General features: G+C 38.3%; 1 protein-coding gene across 1 annotated transcript in view; it reads left to right on the forward strand.

The window, feature by feature from the left end:
- LOC113498791 (tau-tubulin kinase homolog Asator) overlaps window positions 1-19545 on the forward strand; it is a 73012-nt gene that overhangs the window by 34107 nt on the left and 19360 nt on the right. Inside the window, exons 3-11 of the mRNA XM_026878936.1 lie at window positions 13453-13523; window positions 13925-14010; window positions 14290-14351; window positions 15034-15172; window positions 15603-15753; window positions 16798-16939; window positions 18319-18391; window positions 18724-18853; window positions 18964-19103. Of these exons, the coding sequence (XP_026734737.1) occupies window positions 13453-13523; window positions 13925-14010; window positions 14290-14351; window positions 15034-15172; window positions 15603-15753; window positions 16798-16939; window positions 18319-18391; window positions 18724-18853; window positions 18964-19103 (994 nt within the window). The remainder of the gene's footprint in view (window positions 1-13452; window positions 13524-13924; window positions 14011-14289; window positions 14352-15033; window positions 15173-15602; window positions 15754-16797; window positions 16940-18318; window positions 18392-18723; window positions 18854-18963; window positions 19104-19545) is intronic.

The following is a 19545-nucleotide window of genomic DNA, read 5'->3' on the forward strand; positions in this document are numbered from 1 at the left end:
TGTATGTTTAAATCATTTATCTGCATTAAAGTACGGTTACATTTGAACTACATTATCAAGTCGTGTATCAATAAGTCACGGTTATAATTTTGTCTCATTTTGCAAGAAATGTCACCTTCAAACGGTACATTGCGGAACCCTTGCGGATCCCTAATTTTATACCGCATAGGTCACTAACCTCTTCGGAGCGCTCCCCGCTCACTTCATTGCGCCAAACAGAAAAAAAAACTTGCCCGTCAGCTGAGCGGCCGAATCGAGGCCAACTTCACTCAGTTGAAAATGTATCTGTCATGGCTACGCGATCGATGCTAGTCCCCAGTTAAAAATTACTGGAAAACATAAAAAATATGCCGCGGCAAACGGTGAAGGACGTCGCTTGCGCCTTCGTAAAACTATAATAATTATATTCTTTAATTTGTTGCACTTGTAAAGTGTTTATTGTGTGAATTTTGAGCGTATCTAAATTTGTTCCTTGTCAGACGGGACCAGTCGTGAAAATTTTCACGGTGAGTATTTGTGTTTTTTTGCAACGCTCACGTGTGCGTAGGTGGTCATTATAAAATAGAGTATTGTGTGTGATATGTAAATAACAGTATATAAATGTAAAAAAATGTCTTTGGCTGAATAAAAATCGATTATAAGTGGGTGGGATTGCTGAGACGTACCCCGTCTCGCTTGCCTATAACCCGACTGCGTGCGAGAGTGACGTAACAATGCGACGTCTGCAGAACGTCGCAGTCAATTTGAATTATCCGGGTAACCATATCCGTTCCTTTCTAGCGTAATGTCTTATTAATTTTAGTTATTTTTTTCGGGATACTTTTACAGTTTTCTAAGTAAAACTCAAATGAATCATGGTGTGAATGCATTCTGCGGGAGTTTGCGCGTCATAAGCGAAACACTCTCTGCCAGTATTCCTCTTAAATATAGTTATATTTAATCGATAATGAGCGCTATAAATCTAATCTGACGATGGTCCCGTAAGAGCGAAAATTGCGTGTTCCTTTATTTGATGGGAAATATGTCGTTAGCGTAATATGTAATAAATTCTAGATAATTTTTGCGGCAAATTAATTAATTTAGAGTAGTTTCGTAGTGTAATAAAGGTGTGTCGCTATTCTATCGCTCCACCCTAGTTTTACCCTTTAAAGACAATAAAATGGAACCCTGATAAGATGCCATTAAGAGTGTATTGGCTGTATATTTATGTTGCCTTGTTTACGTTAATGAGTTGAAAAAAAAAACTTATCCAAAATGGCTTCATATTGCATTATTGGCTGAAAAAAGAGAATGAACTAGGAAATAACTTGACATTCAGTCCTTGTGTAGTTTTTATTGTTGCAATCTTAATTGTATGTTTCAATGTCAAATGCATAATATTATTTGATGCTATGCTGTATGCTCCTTTAGCTCCATTACTTATTATAAAACTGTAATTTTTTTGTTGAATTTGCGAAGAAGATCTTATAATATTGTAACTTATTATGTCAGGGAAGTATATTAATTTGTATTATATCTTGTAACAAAACTGATGGTGAAGGAAAACAGAATAAAGATGCCTGACCTGCCTCTGTTAGGTTAACCCCCGCAAGACGGTCTTGGGTGTCTGGCCGGTGAACTCAGTATGCAGTTTCTATTCTTACCATTGAATGCAGATGATATTGCTGTTCAGAAATATAGTAAAGCCACCTTTCTTCAGGCTAATAACAATTATTTATTTCCATGAAAATAAATAGCTATTATCAAGCTCAAAAAGAAATTGTGTAGGTTCAATTTTGAATTAATATTATTGGGATTAACCTTACAATTTTTTCGTTAAAACAATTATTGTCGTCTACATAGCCTTTGTGTCAGTTTATATTGAGGATGGCTATGCGCAAGACAAATAAAAATAAAAAATCTTTTTTTGTAAACAGTACTAAGAGAAATATTATCTTCCTTTTAAATTCCTAAATTTAAACCTATGATTCTGATGAATATATTATATTCAATGGCTGTTTGACCATACAATTTATCTCATCTAAATGTCACATAAAAATTGTTCTTCTAAGTTTTGAGACATTTTAGCCACCTAGAAAATACCTTTACAGGTACAATTTGACCTTTAAAAGGTCACACTAATGGTGTATCCCTAGAAGCATATGAATATTCATATACAATATTTTGTACCTGCTAGTTTTAAATGTCAGATCCTGATAATATCTGTCAGAGTCAAATAAAGACTTTTCCTTTCAACCTTTTTCATGGACTTGAAAAGCAAAATAGTCCTCAATATTGACTGTATTTTGAACAGTTTTGAGAAAATAGGAATTTTATATTTATCATACAGAAAAACCTATGCTTTGAATTAAAATTTTATATCTAACCAATAAAAAAAAACTGTTACATTCCAAATTCAACAGATTTTTTACCAATGTTAAAATGGAGCTGGTTTTATTTGTGCATTTGACGACATGACGACCTCCGTGGTCGAGTGGCGTACGCACCGGTTTCAAGGTGTCGCTAGCTCTGAGGTCCCGGGTTCGATCCCCGGTCGAGTCAATGTAAAAATTCACATTTCTACATTGTCTCGGGTCTGGGTGTTTGTGGTACCTTCGTTGTATCTGAATTCCATAACACAAGTGCTTTAGTAACTTACTTTGTGTTCAGAACAATGTATGTGATGTTGTCCGCATATATTATTTATTTATATTTATTTATGTACATAATATTTTACTGATTACACCTGTTTTGTTTTACCTATATTAATGTAATCTCTTTAATTACATAATCTGTGTATAATTAACATAAAACATTATTTTGAAACTACTTTACATTAATTATTTGGCCTTACTACAGATGACCTTGAAATGTATAACATTCATTATTGAAGGTATTTTAATTAGGCATTTGTTATTAGAAGAAACATTATAACACGAATGTTTCCATTTCTATATAAACCACTGATAATCCCACTGTTGGGCAAAACTTAGAAGGGAAAAAAATCTCCTAAAATATGATAATATTTTGTCAATTCAGTTAAATAGTCGATTTATTATTTAAAGAAATATTGCTATCCCACTGCTGGGCAAATGCCTCTTTTCACTCTTTCCATTTATCCCGGTCTATGGCTAACAGAGTCCAGTTAAGCGAAAGACAATCGTCAATTAAATTTAATGTTCATAAGAAATTCTCCAAGGATTATTATTATACTCGCTGAATCCCGCGGTTTTACCTGTTCCCATTTTCGTAAAGAAGTAACAGCATATTATCTACGTATTTTATTTCTTAATAACAGATCCGTGCCCACTTCGCTGGGAGTTATTTTCGCGTTGATATCACTCGCAAATAACATTGCTTTGTATTTGTAAAAGAATTTTCAAAATCGGTTCAGCAGTTTCTGAGATTACCTCTTATTATGTCAAAAACTTCTTGCTCTTAACAATAACATAGTTTTATTAGTGTTTTTTGCTTGAATTTATGACTATGTAATTAATTTCTAGCCGAGAATTGAACGTGCAACCTTGCATCTAGATAGCTGATTGTACAACCTCCAGGCCACTTTTTAAATTGAAATAAAAAATGGCAATTTAATTTTATTAGCCCACTTTCTATTTTGTATTAAAGACAATACAATTGCGAGTATCTTTATGATATCATTTGAGCATGTATTTGAATTTGTATAATGTCAGAATAGGTCTAAAAAAAGACATGTTCTACTACACACATATGCATAAGTATCTTGACTGCACGGATAGCCGAGTGGTTGAGGTCACCACGCCAAACCCACTGTGCGCGTCGTGTCTCGGTTTCGATCCCCGCGTAGGACAAACATTTGTGTGATCCACGAATGCTTGTCCTGAGTCTGGGTGTCTTTGTGCATGTGATTTGTATGTTTTTAAACCCGCGCGACACAAGGATTAAAAGTTCCTTACTGCGTGAGTCGTTTTATAAACAAACCAAAAATCAAAACGTTTTTATTTCCAATTTCTGAACCACTTTAGAAACGTCACTTACAGATCTAATGTTTCTTTCAGTCTGATACCAAAATGTCGTTTCTATGTATAAGAACCGTTAAAAAGTTCAATAAGATAATCCTTTTGAAGATAAATCTATAAACTAAACCCCAAACAAGTCATTTTATAAGATGAATCAACATAATTTCTCAATAAATAACTTGTAATCCCAAACGCATATTTCTTGCCCATTCTGTTGTAGATAAAAATAATTCAAAAGCTTACTGACATATTTTTAGAGGTCCATTCCGAAATAGCATAAACGTCTTCCTATTACTATACCTGCGCCGTCTGTTCGTTCGTCTGTCACCAGACTGTATGTCACGAATCGTTAAAAGTATTGATGCGATACATCTTCCAAATGCTCTGCTCCTAATCTAACGTTTTCTTCTTCAGTAATCCATGCTTATTTCAGCAATACTCGAATTCCTTATAATAATTTACGTTGATTGATTCTAAAACGTACTGGGTCCCAAACTAAGTCCTTAATCTTGAGCTGCCGCGGCATTTCGGTCGCGAGTCGAGCCCGTAACTGGTCTGACGATCCCGATATATATATATAAGTAAACCGTAATCTATACTAATTTATAAAGCTGAAGAGTTTGTTTGTTTGAACGCGCTAATCTCAGAAACTACTGGTCCAAATTGAAAAATTCTTTTTGTGTTGAATAGACCATTTATTGAGGAAGGCTTTAGGCTATAAACCATCACGCTACGACTAATAGGAGCAAAAATACAATGGAAAATGTGAAAAAGACGGCAGGTATAAATCATAACTTATATCTTCTACCCACGGGGACGAAGTCGCGGGCAACAGCTAGTATCAACTATTTATAAAATTCTATTTTACCCTAATCAAAACCAATTTTGTCTCTCCTGAAATTTAAAACAATTATCCAATACGACAATAATTAAATTATACTTTCCCTTCCAAATATAAAGGCATTGTAATTGTTTCCTCAGAAACTTCGAAGCGAATTGTATAAACTTACAAGGTCTCAGCTTATTGTGTTCCAAGTTTAGTTTAACCAACAACTGCATTATAAAGTTTGAGGTTATACGAACAATGTAAGTCTGCGATACCTTACTTTGGTAGTATTCAGGAATTTTCATCATCATCTCTTTGTAAGACGTGATAACGGTAGATGGAGTAAATTTATAACTGAATGGTAACCAAGATTTGGAAGAAATTCCGGTAGGCAGAAGATGCAGATGATGTTAAATAAATAGCAAGAATAGGATTTATGAAAGGCAAGAGGCGGGAGAAAGGCAATATAGGGAGGCCTATGGACAGCAGTGGGTTATTGAAGGCTGATGATGAGGGGCCTTAAGTATTTTGAAGGTTTGAAGTTATCCTGAAAATGTCAGCTTGCTAGTTTATCGGCGAGCGCCTCTAAATTGAGTTCCTTCCAAAAGTCCAGTGAATGTAAAAAAACGTGGGTAAATATCTAATCGCAGTTCCTTATCTCCATTTACGAACGTTTTTGAGTTCCTGTAGCTTTACTCCCTTGGAGACCAAATTCATGGTTATAGAAGTTACCCCAGAATTATTTGCCTTGTGTCAGAAGGGCCTAAAGGTTATCGGTGTCCTATTTCAGTTTTAAATAGCTAACGACCTCATTTTTATCCTGGCATTTAGCGATCGGTTCGGTATAGCCGATTTTCTACTTTGCCAGCGGTAAGAAATCGGTATCGGAAACTTTTTGAAGACATACGAATGTTTCCTGATTGTTTTGGATGTAATTATGTCCACTCGTTAATTAAGCCTCCTGATTTGTGTACTGTCTAAGGATTTCTAAATGACTCCTGCTGGCGCTTAAAAAATGAATGCTAGTGTTCGAGTTTCTTGACGGTTCTTCTCCATAAGAATGTCATTGTCAAACCGCGCATCTAGATTCATACTTTTGAAAGTGCCTTTTAAAATTACTGTGCATGTGATTTGTATGTTTGTAAGCCCTCCGCGACAAGGATTAAATTCCTTACTGCGGGAGTCGTTCTTTTTTTAATAAGAAAAAATAGAAATCCTTACTGTAGTTTTTGCGTTAAAGAGGAACAAACATACATACAAACTTTCGCGTTAATAATATTAGTAGGATATCCAATTCGCTTTCCTAACCTAGTAGAAGCGATTCAAGCGAAAACAAAACACAGTTCTTGCTTTTAATAACGATATTTACCGACTAAATATATCGCGACGACTGACGGACGAATGTCGTTTTTCGGTGATGTCGATATAACGTAAAAATACTATGATATGTGGGTAGTACGTAGGCGTTTGATGGCACTAATGGGTACCGGTACCTGTAATACAAACTTTTTAATCTCTTGAAGCAAGATTTTCGCATTTAAAAAACCGAGATGGTACTCTACGCAGCGTAAAACGACGTCTCTGTTCCACAATTATAATGGGAGGTGTTTAAGAGTTTTGAGAGTTCATAGTAAGGGGAATCATCAAATCTAGTTTTTACTTAATATTTTACTGGCCACATTGCTATGATACCTGTGTGAATGTCTAATGCAATTAATGTAGTTTTATTACTGGTTCGACTATCCTATTTGAATTGTGTATTATACCGTATAGGATTCACAAAATCCTTACATAATACGCGTAAAGTACCAAAGATTATTTATTCCACATTTAGAGATCAGGCCCCTTACCACCACATCTTCAAGTAAAACTGTAATTGTACGACAGAGATGCCGCTCTACACCGTGTATTGATGTCACGCTTATAGTACCTTCATCTAAGTCCTGGTTTGTAAGTTGCCGTTAGCTTTGACCTACTTTTGTTCCTCAAAATATAGGCTAGGTAATTTTCGAGGTCTGTTTATCTGAAGCCTTGTTTGAGATGGCCATCGATCCGGCGAACCGTCCCTTTTAGGATTTTTAGACTCTGTTATTTAGATTTTAAGGTTTAATTTTGGCTGGGATTGTGTTATAATTTTTGCCCGTTTTTGTTTTGAGTTATTTCTATTAATAGGTATTGGGGTTTATGAATAATATTTCCTACGTATTTCGTATTTTCTTTTGTCCTGTAAAACAAAATTGATTTCAGTTGAGATATTACAGTAACGCAACATAAGCGTGACGTCACTTTTGTGATTAAATTTTACGTGGTCCATACGTTACATATGTTCATGTCAAGATTAGCCCATATTATACTCCCCAAAATCTCTCCCTTAATTTAACTACCATTGACAAATTCCTTAAAAAAATAATACCTATCCATCACAATCACTTAAAAAACCACCACAAACTACTACGTTTTAGTAAAAGCCTGTGTTACACAAACAGAATGACTGTCGAATGCCTTTGTAAGGTTTTAATTTTCTCTTTTACCAAGAGAAATGGCTAGCACATGCCGGGAGAGTCTTTACAAACCCCCCGGGGGTCGGGGGTCACATTGGCTGACCTTGGAGCATGTGACCTCATTTCGGTCTAGGTAGACTTTTTTTCCAGTGCTTTTATGTCGTGCGTCAGATTTTATTGTCTAAACGTGAGGCAGATGCCAATTTTGGGAGTTGTGTAGGTAGTTTTAAAGTTTATTGATTTGAAGTAATTTTTGTTAAGTACGAGGTTTTTTTTTGTTTTTATGGTAATTCGATTTTTTTTTGGTCGTTTTCTTTATCTAGATTATTTTCATTAGTTAAATATATCAATTATGAAGAATCTTATTAAACATAATCATTCGATTTAAATATATAAAAAAACAGCTGTTAAACAGCCTTTTAGAAACGCACAAAGAAAAGCAACTTGTTATTTATTGAGGTTTTGCTGTCAAATAATTAATGACAATTATTTTACAAAGAGCCATATCAATATTCCGGGAAAAAAATCCAAACTTAAACATCTATCTACAGTTATCTGAGCCACGCACAAACATAGGGAGAGTAAACCTAGTAAAGAATAAAATATGAACCACTTAATAAACTGTTAGATTGCACAACCGCCATACTGATATTTCATCAATTTACCAGGAGGACGAAAAACAATAACGCGAGGAACAATATTAACAGGCGCAGTCCTCTTACGCTTCTTCATCACTCTCCTCCGACGATAATACATAGACCTCGTCTTCCGGGGGCGGCGAATCCATCTCCTCCTCCTTCGGAACGACTGCTCCTCCTCTCTTCTACATTGCCGTGCCCTACAGGGTCCATAGTGTACTATACTTATATTATGTAACACCTGTTCAACATATGGAGTGCAATAAAAATATTGAGTATTAATACCGAAACAGTTCATAACTTTACGACGTCATCCAATGTTAATCCGAAGCTTAACATTAAACATCTCGTAGTAACTCGTAAACGCGGACGTTTTACATCAATTTGTTAAATCGATGGGTATCGTGCCCGTCGTCGATGCAAATTTAACTGTTTAGGGGGAATAATAAGCAGTTGTTTACCCTGTTATGTTTAAAATGTATGTCTTGAGGACTTTTGATGAGGTAGAGACGTTTTTCTCGAAGGATTTTTGGTTTTGACCTACTTTTTAAACGATTTTTGGTTGTAGAAATATCAGCCATCATCCCTTTTTGTTAATTTTAGAATTTAACTAACAAATATGGAGGAAATCGTGAAGAAACAGGTTTGTTTCATTACAGGAGATGAAGTAAGCAAGCTTTCTTTCCTTAATTAGAAAGAGATCTTTGTTCAACTGTAAATATTTCCAATTAATATATCTCTCTGCTAACATACCTCTTATTTTTGTCTCGCACTTAGAATATATATATTCCTGCTCATCCTGCGTACTACTTCTGATTAAGTTCGATACGGCAAATGAAATGAAACCATTCAGTAAGTAGGATATCGCTGGAGTCGACGTATCCTATCTGACTACCCTGAAAAGAAAGGTCGGGTTCCAAGAAGATCAGTTTTTATACTGGAACACGATCGTTTATGAGTCTCGAGACATAAGGCATCAGGGCATGAATACACTTCAGGCCCCCATGCTAAGCATTTTTAGGCAATTCAATATGGGGCGGAACACTCACGGTCAATGAAATGAAATAATTTATTCTGCAAATAGAAAATTCCATCACTTTTACATGTGTTTTTGAGAACGCTGGAGACGACATTTCCTATCTGACTACCCTGAGAAGAAATGTTGAAACAAACTCAGGGGTCGTAGTCTCTTTTAAAGTCTAGACAATTTAAAAAATGCGAGTGAAGTGTCAAAACTAATGCAGAGTATTTCTTTGGAAATTTTGGAATCGATGATATACCTGCATAAGGTTCATTCTTACAAAAATAAATATTGAAAAAGATATAATAGCTTTCAAAATATCGTGTTGGCTAAAGGCGAAATTTTATCCAATTGCCATTCGTTCATGGGCCATTGTAAATAGAGGAATTAGTATCCAGAAAGCATTCAACATCTACCTCGTTATAATATCAACATATTTGCATAAAATCAATCATTTGATATGTCACTACAAGAGCATTTAATTATCATGAGGTTATCGCTTATGACTTTATCATTAAGTTAACAACTGTCATTTACTTAAACAACAAGACTGAAGTTTGATAAAGATTAGTATTATTGTGGACAAGAGTTTGTTTTTAAACCCTGCTCAAAAAGAGGGGTGTTGTAAGTTTGAGGTGTCTACCTGTCTCTGTAGCTTCATAGCTCCCGAACGGATTGAGCGATTTCAATTTAGTTTGCTTTGTATTAAGGGGAATTATGTGCGAATGTTCTCAGACATGTTTTATGAAAATTGGTCGAGTTGTTTAAAAGTTATCGGGGCTGGAAATGGGGAAGAATAACCGAATGTCTGTAATTATATTCGAATGAGAACCTTAATGAAAGCCCACTGAAATGGAGTATTGATTACTTAATTAAGAGATTTTTTAGCTTCGTTTGATATTTTTTTTTGGTGGGAACAAGGGATATGGAAATCCGATTTTCAAGTCAGAGTATCAATTACTAAATCTCAGTCAATTCTGCTAAAGCTGATTTGTCACGTTGTTGGGAGTTTTTAGGATAAATGCGGACAACATCACATACATTGTTCTGAACCCAAACTAAGTTGCTAAAGCACTTGTGTTATGGAATTCAGATACAACGAAGGTACCACAAACACCCAGACCCGAGACAATGTAGAAATGTGAATCTTTACATTGTCCCGACCGGGGATCGAACCCGGGACCTCAGAGATATCGACATTTTAAAACCGTTGCGTACGCTACTCCACCACGGAGGAGTTTTTAATTTATCTTCACTTAGCTAGAGATATAAAACAACCTATGGCAATTTCCATACATCCTGTGTATCTACAACTAGCTGTTGCCCGCGACTTCTTCCCAGTGGGTAGAAGATATAAGTTATGATTTATACCTGCCCTATATTTTTCACATTTTCCTTTGTATCTTCGGTCCTATTAGTCGCAGCGTGATGGTTTATAGCCTAAAGCCTTCCTCGAATAATGGTCTATTCATCACAAAAAGATTTTTCCAATTTGGACCAATAGTTCCCGAGATTACCGCGTTCAAACAAACAAACAAACAAACTCTTCAGCTTTATATATTAGTACTAGCTGTTGCCCGCGACTTCGTCCCCGTGGGTAGAAGATATAAGTTATGATTTAGGTATACCTGCCCTGTTTTTTTTTTTCACATTTTCCATTGTATCTTAGCTCCTAGAAGTCGCAGCGTGATGGTTTATAGCCTAAAGCCTTCCTCGATTAATGCTCCATTCAACACAAAAAGATTTTTTCAATTTGGACCAGTAGTTCCTGAGATTAGCGCGTTCAAACAAACAAACAAACAAACAAACTCTTCAGCTTTATATATTGGTATAGATATAGAATATAGATATAGATATGTCAAGGTTACGGGATAAAGTTCATACGATCTGACATCCACGCCATTATTCCTTTGTGTTTCCGGTACAATAGGCACGATAACGCAACAACAGACAAATACACGATCTTTCGATAATGAGGAATTTAATTAACTAGACATAAGAAGTAAAATTAATAAAGAAAGAGAAAAAATGATGAACGGACGTACAAAAGTTTAACGACCTCTTTCAGTGACGCTATGAAAATTTTACTGTAGAAGCGAGGGGGTTTAGAATAGAATATATTATTTATTGTACACCATGGAATTGCAGCAGTGATTCATAATGCATACAGTGTTAGGGTACAATAGCGGTCTATTTGGCGATTAATACGCTGTTGAGCGCTTTCTTGCTCTGTTCTTGTTTATGCAAAAAAAAAGTTAAAAAGCCACGATAATAACCAACATGACACATTCATAGCTAGCAGAATTAAAAAGACAGATGGAGTGATTGATACTCTCACTTGACAATCGGATTTCCATATCCCATTTTCCCACCACCAAATTTATCATCCAAAAAGCTAAGAACTCCCTTGATTAAGTCATCAATATCCTACCTCAGTGCACTTTCATTTGAGTCCCAAATCGAGTACATTTATCATTCATCAGGATTCCTCACTTATTCCACGACTTTGAGATATCTTGACCGATTTTTCATCAACTCTCACATCATTCCTCTCATACAACACAAACTAAATTGATATCGCTCGATCCTGCTATGTGCTATGATGCCACAAAGATACAGAGAGACAGACGGACATGACAAACTTATAACACAGTTTTTGCGTCTGGGTTTAAGATAGGTAGATATTCTTGTGCCTTTTCTATCCTGCCTTGTTCTTAAACACATAGGTACACAAGTTGTTAGTTTTTCGTTCCGCAAATTCGTTTATGCTTTTCGCAAGAATAGGTGTGTCTACCCACGGAAATCACATTACTTAACCTCAACTAGTCTGATAAAGGCTGACCTTATTGTTAAATGCCAGCGGAAAATCGATGCTAATATGATCCAATGCCTAAATGTTAGGTTAAATGATGTATTGCGTATCTTGTAAGAGCGAGAGTGGTAAAGAAAATTGAAACGAATTGGATGACGGTACTTGGATATTATTTGTTGAAATGGTGTTAGGGGTAATAGTATTATTTACGTTGATAAGCGATTTAAGCGATAAAAACGGAGCCTTGTAACTGAGGCCCCGCTGACTGTCCTTCTATCTTTGACGTAGCTATATCTATGCTGGAGAATTGAAATTCTCACAGATGATGTATTTCTACAGCCGCCAAAACAACAAATACTAAAAACGAAAATAGGGAAAATATTTTTTGCAGTGCCTGTCTTGTAGTTTTTTGTATAATAATGGATACTTATTTTTTTGTTTGTCCCGCAAACATAAATTGACCAAATTACAGTGAATGAAACTTACGCGTGACGTCACGATTGAGTATAAATTTTACCATATCGTTACGTCACAAGCCCCCTCTCCTAAACTTTAAAGCAGTTAATCTTTGTCAATTGTAGTTTGTCTGAAAAAGGAAAAAATACGTGACTCATACTTTTCAATTATCTAACTGAGGGACTAATGAGATTTTTTCTTTTTATACCCAGTCATCATCCCTATTTAATATGGTCATTTTGATAGGTGACTTATTTTCGGAAAATTAATTTCCCTCAGCCTATTTGTACGGAACCCTCAGTTTTAGGTCCAATTCGCACTTCGCCGGTTTTAAGAAATCATATCTGAAGTAGCCGATGTAAAATAGGTTGATAACCAAACAACTCATATGATGAAATTCAATATTATTATCGCGAATGCAATGATAAAATATAATATATTGCATTTCTACTATCTATTGAGGCCGAATTAATTGATTGTTTAGTTCTAATTAGCTGTGAACCGTTTGAACCGTAGTTTCTATTGGTTAAAGAAGCTCGGTAGTGCTTGCGCCAAGTCTAACGAATCTTTGACCACGTAGTAGGAATGATGACTCGGTATAAAATGTAAAAATCTATTTTGTCCCTCAGATAATTTTATTAGTAACATTAGACACGTATTTTTTCTTTTTATCTCAACAACAAAAATTGAGAAACGTTAGTTAGAAACGTTTGTGACGTAAAGATTGAAATATAATTGCAATTATTCACCTCGATAGTCCACTATTCCTATTTTTCCATTCATTCATGGGCCATTGTAAAAGAGCAGAATTGGGGCCCAGAGGGCCTAAAACTACCGTTTAAAGTGTGTTATTGCTGCTCCTGCAATTCTCCACACCTGGAGGTGTGAACTTTAGGCATGATGCTTCATGGTCACACAGTTCCCTCATTTTCCCGAAATCTTGCTAACATACCTTCTTTATAACGGTAACAATATTATTTTATAAACTTTCAAGTTGGTCTTTCATGAAGCCAAAAGATTGCCATAAAAATTATCTTTACTAGTATTTAACACATACGAGCAGCTAGTTAAAAGGTTGTATTTTCACGTGAAAAAAGTTGTAGGTAATTGAAAAATAAATAGACCGAGCCCGTTCAGCACCAATTTATTGTTTCATTGAAACTTACGATGTGTGTGGAACTTGGCGTCTTATTTATAATTTTATTTTCTGTTTGGTTGCAGGGAACAAGAGCCGGCGTGTGAGAGAGACACATCGTTTAAAGAGCAGGCACCGCACCAATCCAATAGATCAGGTGATTATAGTGAAATATAATATACAAAATGTTTACTTTAGACTGTAATACAGTTTTGTTTTTATTAATTAAAATGTCTCACGCCCTAAGGAACTTGTGTCGTGGGGGATTTTTTGGATGACCTCAATCACTAAGCTATCCGGGCAGCCATTTTCTAATGCATTTTAATTTGGAAACTGCACGGATAGCCGAGAGGTTGAGGACACTATAACAAATACGACCTGAGCGTGACATTGTCGAGGGTTCGATCTTCGCCTAGGATCCATGCTTGTCCTGAGTCTGGGTGTCTTGGTGCATGTGACTTGAATGTTAATGAAACCCCAGCGGCACAAGGATTAAATTCTTTATTGCGGGAGCCGTTTAAAAGAAAATGTTTTCTAATATCTGTCTTCTTTTTCCAGAATCTTCTTCATCATCAGCTGATACAGCTTCTCAGGGCTCAGGGTCGGCTGCCCCGGTACAAAAAGCGCGGCGAAATGAGCCACAGGTTAGACATACCAACCCTCTGTAAAGCCTCTGCCTGTAGTACAAAAACAATTAACATTTTATATAAAATAAGGCATCAAAATTTTCATCGGCATCGCTGTTGGCTGGGAGTGTGCCCAAAAGGCTGACGGCATTGCCAATTTGAAAGGCAATGCTAATCCTCTACGCGAGGTTAAAGATAGCCTTTTGGGCCAAGTGAAGTGTCAAGAAGACGCTTTACAAGATCTTTAAAATAATAATTAGTTAGAAAACTATTTAATGAGTAATATTTCGTTAACAGAGAGAAGAGCGTCGGCAGGAAGCGGCAACCGCCCCCCGTATACAGACAAACCCGTTATTGAGGTAAGTTTCACTAACTTTTTGCCTGAAATTGAATGGAAATCACTACTATCGGACAAAGAACAATGATTTCCATAGTAAATTGAAATGGACATTTCTTCTCAGGGTAGACTAATAGGAGGATGTCGACTAGATATTTTAATACTCAATACTCAATACATTTATTGCATTCCACAATGTATTTTATTTCATTTATTTACAGAAAATTTTGTAAAGCGTGTTTACCTTTTTTGATAAAGCAAGGATTAAATTATTTATTTTTTTAGACGATTTAAAAAACATATTGAGGGCCGTATTTTTTCTTTTGCCCCTCATCAAGTCTCATTCCTATCCTTTTTGATCTTGCGAATTTAAGTCACCTCCTACGTTTTATATCTATTTGGTCCAAGTCTCTTGTGTTGAGTGCTCAAGACTGTTCTGACGGCATCCTTAGGTGCATTGTCTTCCGTTTGTTCATTTATTGCTTTAGCTTTTTTAACTAAATCAGTCTTAAGTACTCTGCCATCACTTGTCTTTCCAATAATAGGATAGGAGAAAAGGAATGTTGCCTTTTTTGTTTTATACCAAGTCATCATGCCTATAATTTTTGATCTTGCGAATTTAAGTTCGTCCCTGCTTTTTGGTCCAAGTCTCTGGTGTTGAGTGTTGAACATTCTATTCTATCAGCTGTTCCCCGTGCCCCCAGGTCCCGGACCCTCCCCAACTTCGGCGGGCGAGCGTCCCGCGAGGCGTCGCGCTGCGACACCTCCCGCCGTGCGCACCACATCACCATGGCGTCCGAGGACCTGCTGCAGCCAGGACACGTCGTCAAGGAGAGATGGAAGGTCGGTACCAACCTCCAGGGGTCCGAGAGCCCCGCTTCGGAACTGTGTACTTGCTGCCAGGAGTCTAGAAGGGGCGACAATGATCATTATTCAAAAGATTGAAGGCAGTCAAAACTTCTAGCATTTTCTAACGATTTAAAAGGATTTCTAGTATACATGTTTAAGGACATTCGCTTATAATTCGCCTTTAATACAAAACAAATTATGCGTTAGGCAGACGAACAGACAGATAGATAGATACGAGAAACGTATAAAACCCTTGTTTTTGCATCGGGTCTAAAATAGAACATGGAAGTCTAAATCAGGGCTCTAAATAGTTGTTTTTTTGACGAAGTAAGTGACTATTATACTATCAACATGACCTCAACCACTCGACTCATCCATGCAGTCATTGTATTATTGTTATAATATATTATTATTTAACACACAGGTTGTAAAGAAGATAGGTGGCGGTGGCTTCGGCGAGATCTACGAGGGTCTAGACCTGGTCACCCAGGAGCAGGTCGCTCTGAAGGTGGAGTCGGCGCGCCAGCCCAAACAGGTGCTCAAGATGGAGGTGGCTGTTCTCAAGAAGTTACAAGGTCAGTGGGGGAGGGGGGGGGTGAAGATATAGTGGTGGTTTTATTTGGTTTCTGGTGTTGATATCATGTGTCAGGGTCCATAATTGTTTCTAAACTTTATTTTATCTTTAACGCCTGTAATTGTATTTTATGGATTGCAATATACGATTTTGAGTTGATTTTAGAAATGATTGACGTATTCAATTGGATTCTTAAAACCATGTGATCCAAATTCTGTATACAAGCAGAATCTGAGTTTCAATTTTCGTAGTTTAAAATTTTCTAACTCAAAGTAATTTATTTAAACCCCTCTCCGACTTCAAAAAGGCGGAATTTCTGAATTAGTCCATTTTTTTTAAATTAATTTCTTTTCTTTGTTGGATAAGCCGATTTTGTTGTTTATTTTTTAAATTCACGTATAAATAGATGCCACTTGGTCCCAGACCAACATGAAGCTAAGGCTAAGTAGTTAGTTTTTATATTTGAAGTCGGTTGTATTATTTTGTCCCTAAAAAATATCCTCTAGAATGACCCACTGGCCCTGTTTCCTCATTCCTGACGTCATCCACCTTTCCCAACCCCAGTCCTTGCGAAGACCTATATATAATTATTGAATGATGCAACGGTTTTCTCACGCGTATTTATCGGGGTTGCTCGACCAGTTTCGGACCCAACCGGAGTCCTTAATCATGAGCTGACGTGGCGGGCGACCGAGTCGAAACTAGTCGGGCGCTCCCTATAAATACGAACCGTTGCATCATTTAATAATGAATCATTCTCACAATAGTTACTATAAAAAAGACTGTAGATAAATATTTGAGGTTTATTTTATACTAGCTGTTACCCGCAACTTCGTTTGCTTGGTTAGGAAATAAGATATTTTCTCGTAAAAAATCGCAGCCTATGTGTTAATCCAGGGTTTCAGCTAACTCCATACCAAATTTCATTAAAATCGGTTCAGCCGTTTTGACGTGAAGAAGTAACAAACATAAACACTCACAAACTTTCGCCTTTAGAATATTAGTGGGATTAGTGGGATAATGTTAGTGGGATTGGTGTCTCCAGGCAAGGAGCATGTCTGCCGCTTCATCGGCTGCGGACGCAACGCGCGCTTCAACTACGTGGTGATGCAGCTGCAGGGCAGGAACCTGGCCGAGCTGCGTCGTGCGCAGCCGCGGGGCGCCTTCTCACTCTCCACCACGCTCAGGTGACTAACTGTCTCGCTCCCACTACGTGGTGATGCAGCTGCAGGGCAGGAACCTGGCCGAGCTGCGTCGTGCGCAGCCGCGGGGCGCCTTCTCACTCTCCACCACGCTCAGGTGACTAACTGTCTCGCTCCCACTACGTGGTGATGCAGCTGCAGGGCAGGAACCTGGCCGAGCTGCGTCGTGCGCAGCCGCGGGGCGCCTTCTCACTCTCCACCACGCTCAGGTGACTAACTGTCTCGCTCCCACTACGTGGTGATGCAGCTGCAGGGCAGGAACCTGGCCGAGCTGCGTCGTGCGCAGCCGCGGGGCGCCTTCTCACTCTCCACCACGCTCAGGTGACTAACTGTCTCGCTCCCACTACGTGGTGATGCAGCTGCAGGGCAGGAACCTGGCCGAGCTGCGTCGTGCGCAGCCGCGGGGCGCCTTCTCACTCTCCACCACGCTCAGGTGACTAACTGTCTCGCTCCCACTACGTGGTGATGCAGCTGCAGGGCAGGAACCTGGCCGAGCTGCGTCGTGCGCAGCCGCGGGGCGCCTTCTCACTCTCCACCACGCTCAGGTGACTAACTGTCTCGCTCCCACTACGTGGTGATGCAGCTGCAGGGCAGGAACCTGGCCGAGCTGCGTCGTGCGCAGCCGCGGGGCGCCTTCTCACTCTCCACCACGCTCAGGTGACTAACTGTCTCGCTCCCACTACGTGGTGATGCAGCTGCAGGGCAGGAACCTGGCCGAGCTGCGTCGTGCGCAGCCGCGGGGCGCCTTCTCACTCTCCACCACGCTCAGGTGACTAACTGTCTCCAGGTCTAGGATCTAGCCAGTTCTAGGGATCCTGCTCGAATGGCTCAAGATTCTGTCGATTGAAAATGTTCTTAAAAACAAGTCATTGGTGGAAGGCACTCATCATAATTCCAGCTGATTAAACTTGGCTCAAGATTCTGTCGACAGGAGCAATTCTTGAAAAACAGTATTTGGAGGAAAGTCGTTCTTTCGGCTAATTAAACTTGGCTCAAGATTTTGTCGATTAAAAATGTTTTTGAAAAACAGTTCTTACAGAAAAGTCGTTCATTCGGCTGATTAAATTTGGCTCAAGATTCTGACAGTTGAAGCAGTTCTTAAAAACATTAGAAACTCATTCGTCATAAATCGTTCTCGTCATCATAATGTGCATGGATAGCCAATTGGTTGGGTAGTCGTCCCGCCAAACCCGCAGTAAGCGGCGTGTCGCTGGTTCAATCCCTGAGTAGGAAAAACATTTGTTTTATCCACCCGGCTCGTGATTGGGCGGTGAACTATCCATCAATCACAGCAGGCAAAAGTTAACAATTTAGGTAAATTCTTGATTTTACATATTAAAGATTTTAAATTGTATTTTTTTCAGGTTGGGACTACAAATACTCAAAGCTATAGATTCTATACACTCTGTGGGATTCCTGCACAGAGATATTAAACCTGTAAGTAACACTTTTAATACTGTAAAACATGAAAACTGCTTTTATTAAATACTAAAGTTTTTTTTGCATCGTAAAATTTTCCACAAAAAAAAGCAGGAGAATATCTCTTTTCACCCCTTTTACTTTCATAGCCGATATTGCTTTAAATTTATTTCATACTAGCTATTTTCCGCGGGCCCGCCTGTTACAAGTCGATAATGTTCCCACGGGAACATAAACCCGAAAAAAAAACAACTATCCTATGATTTAAATTCTAGTTATAAGCTACCTATGTACCAAGTTTCGTCTAAATGGATTTCACAATGCATCTTACCCATCTTCATCGTCCCCAGAGTAACTTCAGCATAGGCCGTCACCCGTCCAACTGCCGCAAGGTGTACATGCTGGACTTCGGGCTCGCGCGCCAGTACACCACCAGCAACGGCCAGGTCCGCCCGCCCAGGGCCGCCGCCGGCTTCCGGGGTAAGGGGACACACAAAAACTAACATATTACTCACATTTATATAAATAATAAGTTAAAGTAAGTTATATAAATGTTCTTATAACAACTATAACAAGTATTTGCCCTCTAGGCACCGTCCGCTACGCATCGATCAACGCTCACAAGAACAAGGAGATGGGCAGACACGACGACCTCTGGTCGCTGTTCTACATGTTGGTGGAGTTCGTCAACGGACAGCTGCCCTGGAGGAAGATCAAGGATAAGGAGCAGGTGGGTGACCGATTTGAACACTAAAAACAGTTGACCGAGTAGAACAAGTAGACTGGGGGGTGAAGTGATCAGAACAGCGACTTGTCAGTTCAGCTGAGCAAGCATAGGAACAGTAGACTGAGTATACTGGGCAGTAGATTCAGTCAGATGACTATTGGATATCGTTTACCATCTACTAGACTGAGTTTGAAATGGTCCATAAATCGTGTGCAATGAACATAAGACCTTGTAGACTAAGTTTACGATACAATTAATACCGGCAATGACTGACCAGTACGTTGATCAAACCAAGTAGACCTAGCAATATGAATTTAGAGATATGTATTCAGGTTGATTAAGGGGCATCGTGTCACCCAGGTAACTGGGTTGAGGAGGTCAGATAGGCAGTCGCTCCTTGTAAAACACTGGTACTTAGTTGTATTTAGTTAGACTGCAAGCCGAC

The sequence above is a fragment of the Trichoplusia ni genome, chromosome 11, assembly GCF_003590095.1.
Source record: "Trichoplusia ni isolate ovarian cell line Hi5 chromosome 11, tn1, whole genome shotgun sequence".
NCBI classification, from domain to species: domain Eukaryota; kingdom Metazoa; phylum Arthropoda; class Insecta; order Lepidoptera; family Noctuidae; genus Trichoplusia; species Trichoplusia ni.